Here is a 15,606-nt window from a genome sequence, read left to right as displayed (position 1 = left end):
AGGGTTTAAATCATGGCTCCTCCATTGATCAGCGTGTCCATAGGCAAGTCATTTACATGTCTAATAAGATGGTTGTCTCAATTAAATGAGAGAATGCACACAAGGTACTCAGAACGCTAATTTAAGGCCATTTTAACTTAAGTTTGGATGAAGTTAGAATTTGAACGCAGATCTGCCTGAATCTACAATCAGGCTCACAGAGCTTGTCCTTCAATCCTGACCTCTCTGACTCAACATGAAGAGTTTGGCACCTGGTACTGTGATTAGAATTACACTGCCTTTTATGGCAACAAGAACCCATTCTCACACTTAAATTGTCAATGGCTCTTTGAAGGTCCTAGAGTCATATAAAGAGTATGGAATAAAGAAGGTATTTTATTAGAGGATCTAAAGGATTTCATTGGTCACTTAAGTCCTATATACCACTTAAATCAGGCAGTGTCCAAGTTCAGTACTTACAAACATTTCCTGCAATTTCCCTCCCCTGCTATCCGCAAAAATTCAAGAAGGGGCAGGAGAGTTTCTGGTGCCATCTTGTCCAGAGCCCTTACTGAATATTTGCTAACTCCTAACAGTTCTGAAAAATAAATGTTATGCAATGTGGAAATATAAATGGATTTAGGTTTTTGTTGTGTTGTTGTTCAATGGGTCAGAAGATGCTGTAGGCATAAACCTGGCCCTCCTAAGAGGAGGGCATTGCAGGAAGTGTAGAAGACAGGAGATGCTTCTACTGCAGTTCATTTCCAGATCTGTGCTAATATCAGATCTTTATATGTTTATTAATATTCCTTAAGAGTGCTACTTCTCCAACTTTCTTTTCCCTGCCTAGCCTTTCAGCAGCTGATATAGTCATCAGCTTATCTGGCTTGTGGTTCTGTATACCTATGCCTTATCTATTCTTGTGCCTAAAGTGACATGAAGCTCTGGAGGTCATATTTTCTATACTGACAAAGAACTTTTCTGATTTGTGATACCATGTATAGAAAAAGTTTTATGAGGTATAAGCAAAACAAACTAGTTATGAATCTAATGAATTTATGGAGGTTCCTTAAAAAACTAAAAATAGAGCTACCATATGATTCAGCAATCCCACTCCTGGGCATATATCCAGAGAAAACCAGAATTTGAAAAAGGTACATACACCACAATGTTCAATGCAGCATTATTTACAATAGCCAGAAGGCAGAAGCAACCTAAATGTCCATCGACAGATGAATGGATAAAGAAGATGTCATGTATATATATATATACAATGGAATATTACTCAACCATAAAAAAGAGTGAAATAATGCCATTTGCAGCAACATGGATAGACATGGAGATTATCTTACTAAGTGAAATAAACCAGACAGAGAAAGAGAAATATCATATGATATTGCTTATATGTGGAATCTTTAAACAAATGACACAATTGAACTTATATACAAAACAGAAATAGACCCACAGACATAGAAAAAAAACTTATGGTTACCAAAGAGGAAGAGGTTGGGAGCAAAAAAATAGGAGTTTGGGATTGACATGTGCACGCTACTATGTATGAAACAGATAACCAACAAGGACCTACTGTATAGCACAGGGAACTATACTTAATATTTTGTAATAACCTATAAGGAAAAAGCATCTGAAAAAGAAAACTGAATAAAATAAATCTGAATAACCTTGCTATACACCTGAAACTAACACAACACTGTAAATCAACTATACTTCTGTTAAAAAATAAATAAAAATAAAAAGAATAAGATCACATGGCATTAAAACTCTCCTAGAAAACACAGGACATATTCTCACAATTGGCTCTTTATATTTGCTTGACATCTGATGGGCAAAGAGGTGATAAAAATTCTTATCAGTTGTAGTTTGGTTGCTAGAAGCAGAAACTGTTTTTTGCTAACATAAGCAAAAAGAAATATTTTTGAAAGGATATGGAGTTACACACAAAATCAGGGGACATGAAACTTCAGGAAGCACCAGAAACAAAAGTTAATAAGAGACACAGAGACAGAGAGTGGGAGAGAGGGAAGAAGGGAGGGAGGGAGGGATAGGGAAAGTGAAGTGATAGATTGAGATTAATTAGACTGAGTGGGTCACAACATTGTCTAGGGAAGGGTATGGGACATTGATTGTAGCCCATTACCCCAAAGAAACATATTTTTATATAAATGGAGAATGGATGTTGGGCAAGCAAATATAAGTGATTCTCACTACCAAAGTGTTCCTAAAGTACTTGTAAGTTTTAAATGACTCCCTGATTGTCAAATGCTCACACATTCTTCAATGCAATTTCTGCTTGGGGACTTCACTAAATATTATCTATTTGCACTTAGCACCCATTTCTATCCCCTTCTATGTTCTTTCCTATGTTGTAATACTTCCCACACTTAGGAAGGCTAAAAAGAACATTTCCAAAGCTCCCTTGACATTGAGGTTCTGGAATTGATTTAAGTTCCATCACTGAGATGCAATTGCATGAGATTTGAAAGGCAGGAAGACTGGGGAGAGGGGCAGGGACATTATACGTATTTATTGTTTTTCTGCAGTAGTAGCAACTCCAATAACCCTGGCAGACATCAGTTTTTCTGGTGGCCAGAATGCCCTATATACTGCCTAATCACCAAACTCATGGCCAAGGGCACCTGAGACGTCAGCCAGAATTTCCTGCAGTTCTCTGGACTCTGGACTACATCTTCTGAGACCTAACCCTTAGCCCAGCAGCAGACACCAGCCTCCATTCTACTAGCCCCTGCAATAATTTTGTGGATGCCTAATTTCCATTTCTAGTAGAGACACCTAAAGTAGCTTGTGTTTCCTTCACTGCACCCCAAATGATACAGACATCAGAAAACTCCTTTAATATCACTATCTGTATAAACTTTAAGCTTTATTGCACATTCTTCCAGAGCTTCCCACATTGATCACAGGTATTATGTTTCCTTTTCTTTCACAGATGGCAGAATTTTGTTGAGTTGTTGAGCAGAGCTTCATCTTATTTGTCATCTGATTTACTTCCCGGTGAGTTTGGTTATTTTGTTCCTCAAGAGACCTCCTATTCCCAGGGCTCTAGTTGATGCTGTGACTTAGCCCCAATGGTTTGTTTGTTGGGTTTCATCTCATTGCTCCCATAAATATACATGGCTTACCAGTGAAGAAAAAATAAGAGTGAAGTTTGCCTTGATGGCTATCCTTTAGGTCAGTTGGGTTGTAAAAGGCATAATTCTCCAAGCTGTATTATATCATGAAGCAGTCTCTAGTGATAGCTCTTTGAGAAGGATGTAGTACATTTATAAAAGAAGTCGATATTACTTATTAGAATTTCAGTTGTACAGTCCCTTAGATCTGAGAATCCTGTAGCTAGGTACTTATTCTACTAATATCTCACCAAAGAACTCTCCAAGATTTATAAATGTATGTTTAGTGAAACAACATTTTGTACACGTTTTAAAAGAGACTAGTACAAGCAACTCTATGCCAATAAAATGGACAACCTGGAACAAATGGACAAATTCTTAGAAAGGTATAACCTTCCAAGACTGAACCAGGAAGAAATAGAAAATATGAACAGACCAATCACAAGTAATGAAATTGAAAATGTGATTAAAAATCTTCCAACAAACAAAAGTCCAGGACCAGATGGCTTCACAGGTGAATTCTATCAAACATTTAGAGAAGAGCTAACACCCATCCTTCTCAAACTCTTCCAAAAAATTGCAGAGGGAGGAGCACTCCCAAACTCATTCTATGAGTCCACCATCACCCTGATACCAAAACCAGACAAAGATACTACAAAAAAAGGAAATTACAGACCAATAGCACTGATGAATATAGATGCAAAAATCCTCAACAAAATACTAGCAAACAGAATCCAACAACACATTAAAAGGATCATACACCATGATCAAGTGGGATTTATCCCAGGGATGCAAGGATTATTCAATATACGCAAATCAATGAATGTGATACACCATATTAACAAATTGAAGAATAAAAACCATATGATCATCTCAATAGATGCAGAAAAAGCTTTTGACAAAATTCAACACCCATTTATGATAAAAACTCTCCAGAAAGTGGGCATAGGGGGAACTTTCCTCAACATAATAAAGGCCATATACAACAAACCCACAGCAAATATCATTCTCAATGGAGAAAAACTGAAAGCATTTCCTCTCAGATAAGGAACAAGACAAAGATGTACACTCTTGCCACTATTATGCAACATAGTTTTGGAAGTCCTAGCCATGGCAATCAGAGAAGAAAAAGAAATAAAAGGAATCCAAATTGGAAAAGAAGAAGTAAAATGGCCACTGTTTGCAGATGACATGATACTATACATAGAAAATCCTAAAGATGCCACCAGAAGACTACTAGAGCTAATCAATGAATTTGGTAAAGCTGCAGGATACAAAATTAATGGACAGAAATCTCTTGCATTCCTATATATTAACAATGAAAGATCAGAAAGAGAAATTAAGGAAACGATCCCATTCACCATTGCAACAAAAAGAATAAAATACCTAGGAATAAACCTACCTAAGGAGGTAAAAGACCTATACTCAGAAAACTATAAGACACTGATGAAAGAAATCAAAGATGACACAAACAGATGGAGAGATATACCATATTCTTGGATTGAAAGAATCAATATTGTGAAAATAACTATGCTACCCAAAGCAATCTACAAATTCAATGCAATCTCTATCAAATTACCAATGGCATTTTTTATATAACTAGGACAAAAAAAATCTTAAAATTTGTATGGAGACACAAAAGACCGTGAAAAGCCAGAGCAATCTTGGGGGGAAAAAAACGGAGCTAGAGGAATCAGACTCCCTGACTTCAGACTATACTACAAAGCTACAGTAATCAAGACAATATGGTACTGGCACAAAAACAGAAATACAGAGCAATGCAACAGGATAGAAAGCCCAAAGATAAACCCATGCACCTATGGTTAACTAATCTACGACAAAGGACCAAGGATATACAATGGAGGAAAGACAGTCTCTTCAATAAGTGGTGCTTGGAAAACTGGACAGCTACATGTAAAAGAATGAAATTAGAACACTCCCTAACACCATACACAAAAATAAACTCAAAATGGATTAGAGACCTAAATGTAAGACGGACAATGTAAAACTCTTAGAGGAAAACATAGGAAGAACACTCTATGACATAAGTCACAGCAAGATCCGTTTTGACCCACCTCCTAGAGTAATGGAAATAAAAACAAAAATAAACAAATGGGACCTAATGAATCTTAAAATTATTAATTGTTACAGAAATGCAAATCAAAACTACAATGAGGTATCACCTCACACCAGTTAGAATGAGCATCATCAGAAAATCTACAAACAACAAATGCTGGAGAGGGTGTGGAGAAAAGGGAACCGTCTTGCACTGTTGGTGGGAATGTAAATTGATACAGCCAGTGTGGAGAACAGTATGGAGGGTCCTTAAAAAACTAAAAATAGAATTACCATATCACCCAACAATCCCACTACTGGGCATATACCAAGAGAAAAACATAATTCAAAAAGACACATGCACCCCAGTGTTCATTGCAGCACTATTTACAATAGCCAGGTCATGGAAGCAACCTAAATGCCTATTGACAGATGAATGGATAAAGAAGATGTGGTACATATATACAATGGAATATTACTCAGCCATAAAAAGGAACGAAATTGGGTCATTTGTAGAGATGTGGATGGACCTAGAGACTGTCATACAGAGTGAAGTAAGTCAGGAAGAGAAAAACAAATACTGTATATTAACGCATATATGTGGAATCTAGAAAACTGGTACAGATGAACCAGTTTGCAAGGCAGAAATAAAGACACAGATGTAAGAACAAACATATAGACACCAAGGCGGGAAAGCGGGGTCGGGGGCGGGGGCTTGAATTGGGAGACGGGGCTTATATACACTAATATGTATAAAATAGATAACTGATAAGAACCTAAAAGAAAAAAACAAGATGGAAACAATGAAAGGATCCTTCAGGCACCATTTAATTAAATTACAGTATATTCAATTGATAAAACTACACAGCTGTAAAATAACATGGCTGGTCTGATACAGGAAGATTTCCAAGACATATTATTAAGTGAAATGATAAAGATGAATTGGGCAAAATATTTAGCAATTAGCAAGTGTTAAATATGACAAGTGAAAAAATATGCATTGATATTAATCTGTTGTTGCAATTCTCTATTTACTACATCCATCAACTGTTTGCTGATTACCCTTTGGATCAAGATACAAGGTACTGAGAATTTGGAGGGAAGCATAGTATATCAGTTTACATTCCAGTGGAAAAACCAGATACCTCACTAGGTATTTTAAACAGAGGGAATTTATAGCAGGCGATTGAGGGATTGGTTATTATCAATATTATTGATAGAAGACTGAAAGAGCAAAAAGAGGATGGTGAGTGTATTCATTTCCCTAGGGCATTTGTCATTAACAAAATACCACAAACTGGGTGGCTTAAAATAACAGAAATTTCTTCTCTCATGGTTCTTAGACTAGAAGTCTGAAATCAAGGTGTCAGGAGGGCCATGCTACCTCTCAAGGCTCTAGGAAAGAGTCTTTCCTTGCCTCTTCCAGCTTCTGCTGGCCCCAAGCCTTCCTTGGCTTATGGCTGCATAACTGCAATCTCTGCCTCTGTCTTCACATGGCCTTCTTTCCTCTCTGCCTCTTTTTTGTCTCTGCATCTAATCCCCCTCTCTTTCTTTGTACAAAGACACTACTGTTCATTCAACTTCAGGCCCACCCAAATCCATAATGACATCACCTTAACTTGATTACATATAGAAGATGTTGTTTTCAAACAAGGTCATATTAACAGGTTTCAGTGGTACCTACGTTAGGGGACACAATACAACCCATGACCATGAGGTAACCCAGAGATTAGTAACTGTAGGAAGCAGCTGCCATCCTTAGGGCTGAAGAAACATAGAAAAAGACATACTATTAGCAGAACCTAGAATCTCATAGGTGATTATGAGTCTGACAAACAAAAAGTTTAGGCAATATTACACTGTATAGAGTAACAGGAGCATCGTGGTACTGTTGTTGCATTGTTGTGATAGCCTGTTGCTTACTGAGAAACTTAATGTCTTGATCTCTTCCCATTTCAGTATTGCTGGAGCTATGATTATTAAATGCTGTTAGGCACTGAGTGGGCCATTTTGTTTGCATGTTCTCTAGCCCCATATGTAAGTGTCATGAAAGGAAAGAAGTGGCATTATAAGAAAATAAAGACAGCTACTAATTTAGGGTGTGTAGGATTGTAAATTTTCTCATTTCCATTTTCACTCAAGGGTTCTATCATAACCTGATTAAACTGACTAATTTTATATATACTGCCTCATATTATAAAATTTATCACATTTGGAATCACAAAAATCCTGTGAACTTGTTTTTGCTGTCTGTATGATTATCACATAAAAACTTAATATTGATAAGTTAGACTTAGGAATAGAATGGACCTGTTGGCAGGATCAACTGGAAGACTAGATAAAATACAAAATACCATATGATCATCTCAATAGATGCAGAAAAATCTTTTGACAAAATTCAACACCCATTTATGATAAAAATTCTCCAGAAAGGGGACATAGAGGGAACCTACCTCAACATAATAAAGCCCATATATGACAAACCCACAGCAAACATCATTCTCAATGGTGAAAAACTGAAAGTGTTTCCTCTAAGGTCAGGAACAAAACAAGGATGTCCACTCTCGCCACTATTATTCAACATAGTTTTGGAAGTCCTAGCCATGGCAATCAGAGAAGAAAAAGAAATAAAAGGAATCCAAATTGGAAAAGAAGAAGTAAAACTGTCACTGTTTGTAGATTACATGGTACTATACATAGAAAATCCTAAAGATGCTACAGGAAAACTACTAGAGCTCATTAATAAATTTGGTAAAGTTGCAGGATACAAAATTAATACACAGAAATCTCTTGCATTCGTATACACTAACAACAAAAGATCAGAAGAGAAATTAAGGAAACAATCCCATTCACCATTGCAACAAAAAGAATAAAATACCTAGGAATCAACCTACCTAAGGAGGCAAAAGACCTGTACTCAGAAAACTATCACATAAGTTTTGATAAGATACTGATGAAAGAAATCAAAGACAACACAAACAGATGGAAAGATATACCATGTTCTCGGATTGGAAGAATCAATATTGTGAAAATGACTATATTACCCAAAGCAATCTACACATTCAATGCAATCCCTATCAAATTACCAATGACATTTTTCACAGAATTAGAACAAAAACTTTTACAACTTCTATGGAATCACAAAAGACCTCGAATAGCCAAAGCAATCTTGAGAAAGAAAAATGGAGCTGGAGGAATCAGGTTCACTGACTTCAGGCTATACTACAAAACTACAGTCATCAAAACAGTATGGCACTGGCACAAAAACAAATACATATCAATGGAACAGGACACAAAGCCCAGAGATAAACCCACGCAACTTTGGTCACCTAATCTGTGACAAAGGAGGCAAGAATGTACAATGGAGGAAAGACAGTCTTTTCAATAAGTGGTGCTGGGAAAACTGGACAGCTACATGTAAAAGAATAAAATTAGAACGCTCCCTAACACTATAAACAAAAATAAACTCAAAAGGAGCTTCAAGATGGTGGAAGAGTAAGACGTGGAGATCACCTTCCTCCCCACAAATACATCAGAAATACATCTACATGTGGAACAACCCCTACAGAACACCTACTGAACGCTGGCAGAAGATCTCAGACCTCCCAAAAGACAAGAAACTCCCCATGTACCTGGGTAGGGCAAAAGAAAAAAGAAACAGAGACAAAAGAATAGGGACGGGACCTGCACCAGTGGGAGGGAGCTGTGAAGGAGGAAAGGTTTCCACACACTAGAAGCCCCTTCGCGGGCAGAGACTGTGGGGGGTGGAGGGAGGAAGCTTCAGAGCCATGGAGCAGAACGCAAAAACAGGGATGCAAAGGGCAAAATGGAGAGATTCCCACACAGAGGATCGGTGCCGACCAGCAGTCACCAGCCCGTGAGGCTTTTCTGCTCACCTGCCGGGACGGGTGGGGGCTGGGAGCTGAGCTGGCTTCAGTTGGATCCCAGGGAGAGGACTGGGGTTGGCTGCATAAACACAGCCTGAAGGGACCTAGTGCACCACAGCTAGCTGAGAGGGAGTCCGGGAAAAAGTCTGGAGCTGCCAAAGAGGCAAGAGACTTTTTCCTGCCTCTTTTTGTTTTCTGGTGCGCGAGGAGAGGGGATTAAGAGCACTGCTTAAAGGAGCTCCAGAGACGGGAGTGAGCCACGGCTATCAGCACAGACCCCAGAGACAGGCATGAGATGCTAAGGCTGCTGCTGCCACCACCAAGAAGCCTGTGTGCAAGCACAGGTCACTATCCACACCTCCCCTCCCGGGAGCCTGTGCAGCCCGCCACTGCCAGGGTCCCATGATCCAGGGACAACTTCCCCGGGAGAATGCACGGCACACCTCAGACTGTTGCAACGTCACATTGGCCTCTGCTGCCGCAGGCTCACCCCGCATCCATACCCCTCCCTCCCCCTGGCCTGAGTGAGCCAGAGCCCCCGAATCAGCTGCTCCTTTAAACCCGTCCTCTCTGAGTGAAGAACAGACACCCTCAGGTGACCTACATGCAGAGGCGGGGCCAAATCCAAAGCTGAACCCCGGGAGCTGTGCGAACAAAGAAGAGAAAGGGAAATCTCTCCCAGCAGCCTCAGGAGCAGCGGATTAAATCGCCACAATCAACTTGATGTACCCTGCATCTGTGGAATACCTGAAGAGACAACGAATCATCCCAAATTGGGGAGCTGGACTTTGGGAGCAATGATATATTATTTTTTCCCCTTTTTCTCTTTTTTTGAGTGTGCATGTGTATGCTTCTGTGTGTGATTTTCTCTGTATAGCTTTCCTGTTACCATTTATCCTAGGGTTCTGTCTGTCCATTTGTGTTTTTTTGTTTGTTTGTTTGTTTTTTTAATATAGTTTTTAGCGCTTGTTATCATTGGTGGATTTGTTTTTCGGTTTGGCTCTCTTCTTTCTTTCTTTTTTTTATTACTTTTAAATTTTTTTAATTATTTTTTTTATTTTAATAACTTTATTTTATTTCATTTTGTTTTATTTTATTTTATATTTTCCTTTCTTTCTTTCTTTTTTAATCCCTTTTATTCTGAGCCGTGTGGATGACAGGCTCTTGGTGCTCCAGCCAGGGGTCAGGGCTGTGCCTCTGAGAAGGGAGAGCCAAGTTCAGGACATTGGTCCACCAGAGACCTCCCAGTTCCACATAATATCAAACGGTGAAAATCTCCCACAGAACTCCATCTCAATGCCAAGACCAAGCTCCACTCAAAAAACAACAAGCTACAGTGCTGGACACCCTATGCCACACAACTAGCAAGACAGGAACACAACCCCACACAACAACAGAGAGGCTGCGTAAAATCATAATAAGGTCACAGACACCCCGAAACACATCACCAGACATGGACCTGCCCACAAGAAAGAGAAGATCCAGCCTCATCCACCAGAACACAGGCACTAGTCCCCTCCACCAGGAAGCCTACACAACCCACTGAACCAACCTTAGCCACTGGGGACAGACACCAAAAACAACGGGAACTCTGAACCTGCAGCCTGTGGAAAGAGGACCTCAAACACAGTAAGTTAAGCAAAATGAGAAGACAGAGACGCACACAGCAGATGAAGGAGCAAGGTAAAATCCCACCAGACCTAATAAATGAAGAGGAAATAGGCAGTCTACCTGAAAAAGAATTCAGAATAATGATAGTAAAGATGATCCAAAATCTTAGAAATAGTATGGAAAAAATACAAGAAACGTTTAACAGGAACCTAGAAGAACTAAAGATCAAACAAACAATGATGAACAACACAATAAATGAAATTACAAATACTCTGGAAGGGATCAATAGCAGAATAACTGAGGCAGAAGAACGGATAAGTGACCTGGAAGATAAAATAGTGGAAGTAACTACTGCAGAGCAGAATAAAGAAAAAAGAATGAAAAGAATTGAGGACAGTCTCAGAGACATCTGGGACAACATTAAATGCACCAATATTCGAATTATAGGGGTCCCAGAAGAAGAAGAGAAAAAGAAAGGGACTGAGAAAATATTTGAAGAGATTATAGTTGAAAACTTCCCTAATATGGGAAAGGAAATAGTTAATGAAGTCCAGGAAAAACAGAGAGTCCCGGGACTTCCCTGGTGGCGCAGTGGTTAAGAATCCACCTGCCAATGCAGGGGACATGGGTTCGAGCCCTGGTCCAGGAAGATCCCACATGCCGTGGAGCAACAAAGCCCGTGTGCCACAGCTACTGAGCCTGCACTCTGGAGCCTGCGAGCCACGACTACTGAGCCCACATGCTGCAACTACTGAAGCCCACGTGCCTAGAGCCCGTGCTCCGCAACAAGAGAAGCCCCCGCAACGAGAAGCCCGCACACCGCAACGAAGACCTGATGCAGCCAATGAATAAATAATTAAATAAAATTTATGAAAAAAAAACCAAAAAAAACAGAGAGTCCCATACAGGATAAATCCAAGGAGAAACACGCCAAGACACATATTAATCAAACTATCAAAAATTAAATACAAAGAAAAAATATTAAAAGCAGCAAGGGAAAAACAACAAATAACATAGAAGGTAATCCCCATAAGGTTAACAGCTGATCTTTCAGCAGAAACTCCGCAAGCCAGAAGGGAGTGGCAGGACATATTTGAAGTGATGAAAGGGAAAAACCTACAACCAAGATTACTCTACCCAGCAAGGATCTCACTCAGATTTAATGGAGAAATTAAAACTTTACAGACAACAGAAGCTAAGAGAATTGAGCACCACCAAACCAGCTTTACAACAAATGCTAAAGGAACTTCTCTAGGCAAGAAACACAAGACAAGGAAAACACCTACAATAACAAACCCAAAGCAATTAAGAAAATGGTAATACGAACATACATATCGATAATTACCTTAAATGTAAATGGATTAAATGCTCCAACCAAAATACATAGACTGGCTGAATGGATACAAAAACAAGACCCATATATATGCTGTCTACAAGAGACCCACTTCAGACATAGGGACACATACAGACTGAAAGTGAGGGGATGGAAAAAGATATTCCATGCAAATGGAAATCAAAAGAAAGCTGGAGTAGCAATTCTCATATAAGACAAAATGGACTTTAAAACAAAGACTATTACAAGAGACAAAGAAGGACACTACATAACGATCAACGGATCAATCCAAGAAGAAGATATAGCCATTGTAAATATTTATGCACCCAACATAGGAGCACCACAATACATAAGGCAAATACTAACAGCCATAAAAGGGGAAATTGACAGTAACACAATCATAGTGGGGGACTTTAACACCCCACTTTCACCAATGGACAGATCGTCCAAAATGAAAATAAATAAGAAAACACAAGCTTTAAATGATACATTAAACAAGAAGGACTTAATTGAAATTTATAGGACATTCCATACAAAAAACAACATTCCATGCAAAAACAACAACTTTCTTCTCAAGTGCTCATGGAACATTCAACAGGATAGATCATGTCTCGGGTCACAAATCAAGCCTTCATAAATATAAGAAAATTGAAATCGTATCAAGCATCTTCTCTGACCATAACGCTATGAGACTAGATATCAATTACAAGGAAAGGTCTGTAAAAAGTACAAACACATGGAGGCTAAACAATACACTACTTAATAACCAAGGGATCACTGAAGAAATCAAAGAGGAAATCAAAAAATACCTAGAAACAAATGACAATGAAAACACAACGACCCAAAACCTATGGGATGCAGCAAAAGCAGTTCTAAGAGGGAAGTTTATAGCAATAAAATCCTACCTTAAGAAACAAGAAACATCTCAAATAAACAACATAACCTTACACCTAAAGCAATTAGAGAAAGAACAAAAAGAACCCAAAGTTAGCAGAATGAAAGAAATCAGAAAGATCAGATCAGAAATAAATGAAAGAGAAATGAAGGAATCAATAGCAGAGCTCAATAAAACTAAAAGCTAGTTCTTTGAGAAGATAAAAAAATTGATAAACCATTAGCCAGACTCATCAAGAAATAAAGGGAGAAGACTCAAGTCAATAGAATTAGAAATGAAAAAGGAGAAGTAACAACTGACACTGCAGAAATACAAAGGATCATGAGAGATGACTACAAGCAACTATATGCCAATAAAATGGACAAATTCTTAGAAATGTACAACCTTCTGAGACTGAACCAGCAAGAAATAGAAAATATGAACAGACCAATCACAAGCACTGAAATTGAAACTGTGATTAAAAATCTTCCAACAAACAAAAGCCCAGGACCAGATGGCTTCACAGGTGAATTCTATCAAACATTTAGAGAAGAGCTAACACCTATTCTTCTCAAACTCTTCCAAAATATAGCAGAGGGAGGAACACTCCCAAACTCATTCTACAAGGCCACCATCACCCTGATACCAAAACCAGACAAAGATGTCACAAAGAAAGAAAACTACAGGCCAACATCACTGAAGAACATATATGCAAAATCCTCAACAAAATACTAGCAAACAGAATCCAACAACACATTAAAAGGATCATACACCATGATCAAGGGGGGTTTAACCCAGGAATGCAAGGACTCTTCAATATACGCAAATCAGTCAATGTGATACACCATATTAACAAATTGAAGGAGAAAAACTATGATCATCTCAATAGATGCAGAGAAAGCTTTCGACAAAATTCAACATGCATTTATGATAAAAACCCTCCAGAAAGTAGGCATAGAGGGAACTTTCCTCAATGTATTAAAGGCTATATGTGACAAACCCACAGCCAGCATCGTCCTCAATGGTGAAAAACTGAAACCAATTCCACTAAGATCAGGAACAAGACAACATTGCCCACTCTCACCACTATTATTCAACATAGTTCTGGAAGTCCTAGCCACGGCAATCAGAGAAGAAAAAGAAATAAAAGGAATCTAAATTGGAAAAGAAGAAGTAAAGCTGTCACTGTTTGCAGATGACATGATACTCTACATAGAGAATCCTAAAGATGCTACCAGAAAATTACTAGAGCTAATCAATGAATTTGGTAAAGCAGCAGGATACAAAATTAATGCACGGAAATCTCTTGCATTCCTATACACTAATGATGAAAAATCTGAAAGTGAAATTAAGAAAACACTCCCATTTACCATTGCAACCAAAAGAATAAAATATCTAGGAATACACCAACCTAAGGAGACAAAAGACCTTTATGCAGAAAATTATAAGACACTGATGAAAGAAATTAAAGATAATACAAATAGATAGAGAGATATACCATGTTCTTGGATTGGAAGAATCAAAATTGTGAAAATGACTATACTACTCAAAGCAATCTACAGATCAATGCAATACCTATCAAACTACCAAAGTCATTTTTCACAGAACTAGAACAAAACATTTCACAATTTGTATGGAAACACAAAAGACCCCGAATAGCCAAAGCAATCTTGAGAAAGAAAAACGGAGCTGGAGGAATCAGGCTCCCTGACTTCAGACTATACTACAAAGCTACAGTAATCAAGACAGTATGGTACTGGCACACAAAAAGAAATATAGATCAACGGAACAGGATAGAAAGCCCAGAGATAAACCCACGCACATATGGTCACCTTATCTTTGATAAAGGAGGCAAGAATATACAGTGGAGAAAAGACAGCCTCTTCAATAAGTGGTGCTGGGAAAACTGGACAGCTACATGTAAAAGAATGAAATTAGAACACTCCCTAACACCATACACAAAAATAAACTCAAAATGGATTATAGAGCTAAATGTAAGGCCCGACACTATAAAACTCTTAGAGGAAAACATAGGCAGAACACTCTATGATGACCTAAATCACAGCAAGAACCTTTTTGACCCACCTCCTAGAAAAATGGAAATAAAACCAAAAATAAACAAATGGGACCTAATGAAACTTAAAAGCTTTTGCACAGCAAAGGAAACCATAAACAAGACGAAAAGACAACCCTCAGAATGGGAGAATATATTTGCAAATGAAGCAACTGACAAAGGATTAATCTCCAAAATTTACAAGCAGCTCATGCAGCTCAATATCAAAAAAACAAAAACCCAATCCAAAAATGGGCAGAAGACCTAAATAGACATTTCTCCAAAGAAGATATACAGATTGCCAACAAACACATGATAGGATGTTCAACATCACTAATCATTAGAGAAATGCAAATCAAAACTATAATGAGATATCATCTCACATCACTCAGAAAGGCCAGCATCAAAAAATGTACAAACAATAAATGCTGGAGAGGGTGTGGAGAAAAGGGAACCCTCTTGCATTCTTGGTGGGAATGTAAATTGATATAGCCACTATGGAGAACAGAATGGAGGTTCCTTAAAAAACTACAAATAGAACTACCATACGACCCAGCAATCCCACTACTGGGCATATACCCTGAGAAAACCATAATTCAAAAACAGTCATGTACCACAATTTTCATTACAGCTCTATTTGCAATAGCCAGGACATGGAAGCAACCTAA

At 38.4% G+C, this 15,606-nt stretch overlaps 1 protein-coding gene across 1 annotated transcript in view; it reads left to right on the top strand.

Annotated features, from left to right (window-relative positions):
* C1H1orf87 (chromosome 1 C1orf87 homolog) overlaps nucleotides 1–15,606 on the top strand; it is a 104,890-nt gene that overhangs the window by 69,571 nt on the left and 19,713 nt on the right. Inside the window, 1 exon segment of the mRNA XM_036857073.1 lies at nucleotides 2,945–3,009. Within this exon segment, the coding sequence (XP_036712968.1) occupies nucleotides 2,945–3,009 (65 nt within the window).

This window comes from Balaenoptera musculus, chromosome 1 (genome assembly GCF_009873245.2).
Source record: "Balaenoptera musculus isolate JJ_BM4_2016_0621 chromosome 1, mBalMus1.pri.v3, whole genome shotgun sequence".
Lineage (NCBI taxonomy): Eukaryota > Metazoa > Chordata > Mammalia > Artiodactyla > Balaenopteridae > Balaenoptera > Balaenoptera musculus.
The sequence above is the reverse complement of the archived record's forward strand: the minus strand, read 5'-3'. Positions and strand labels throughout refer to the sequence as shown.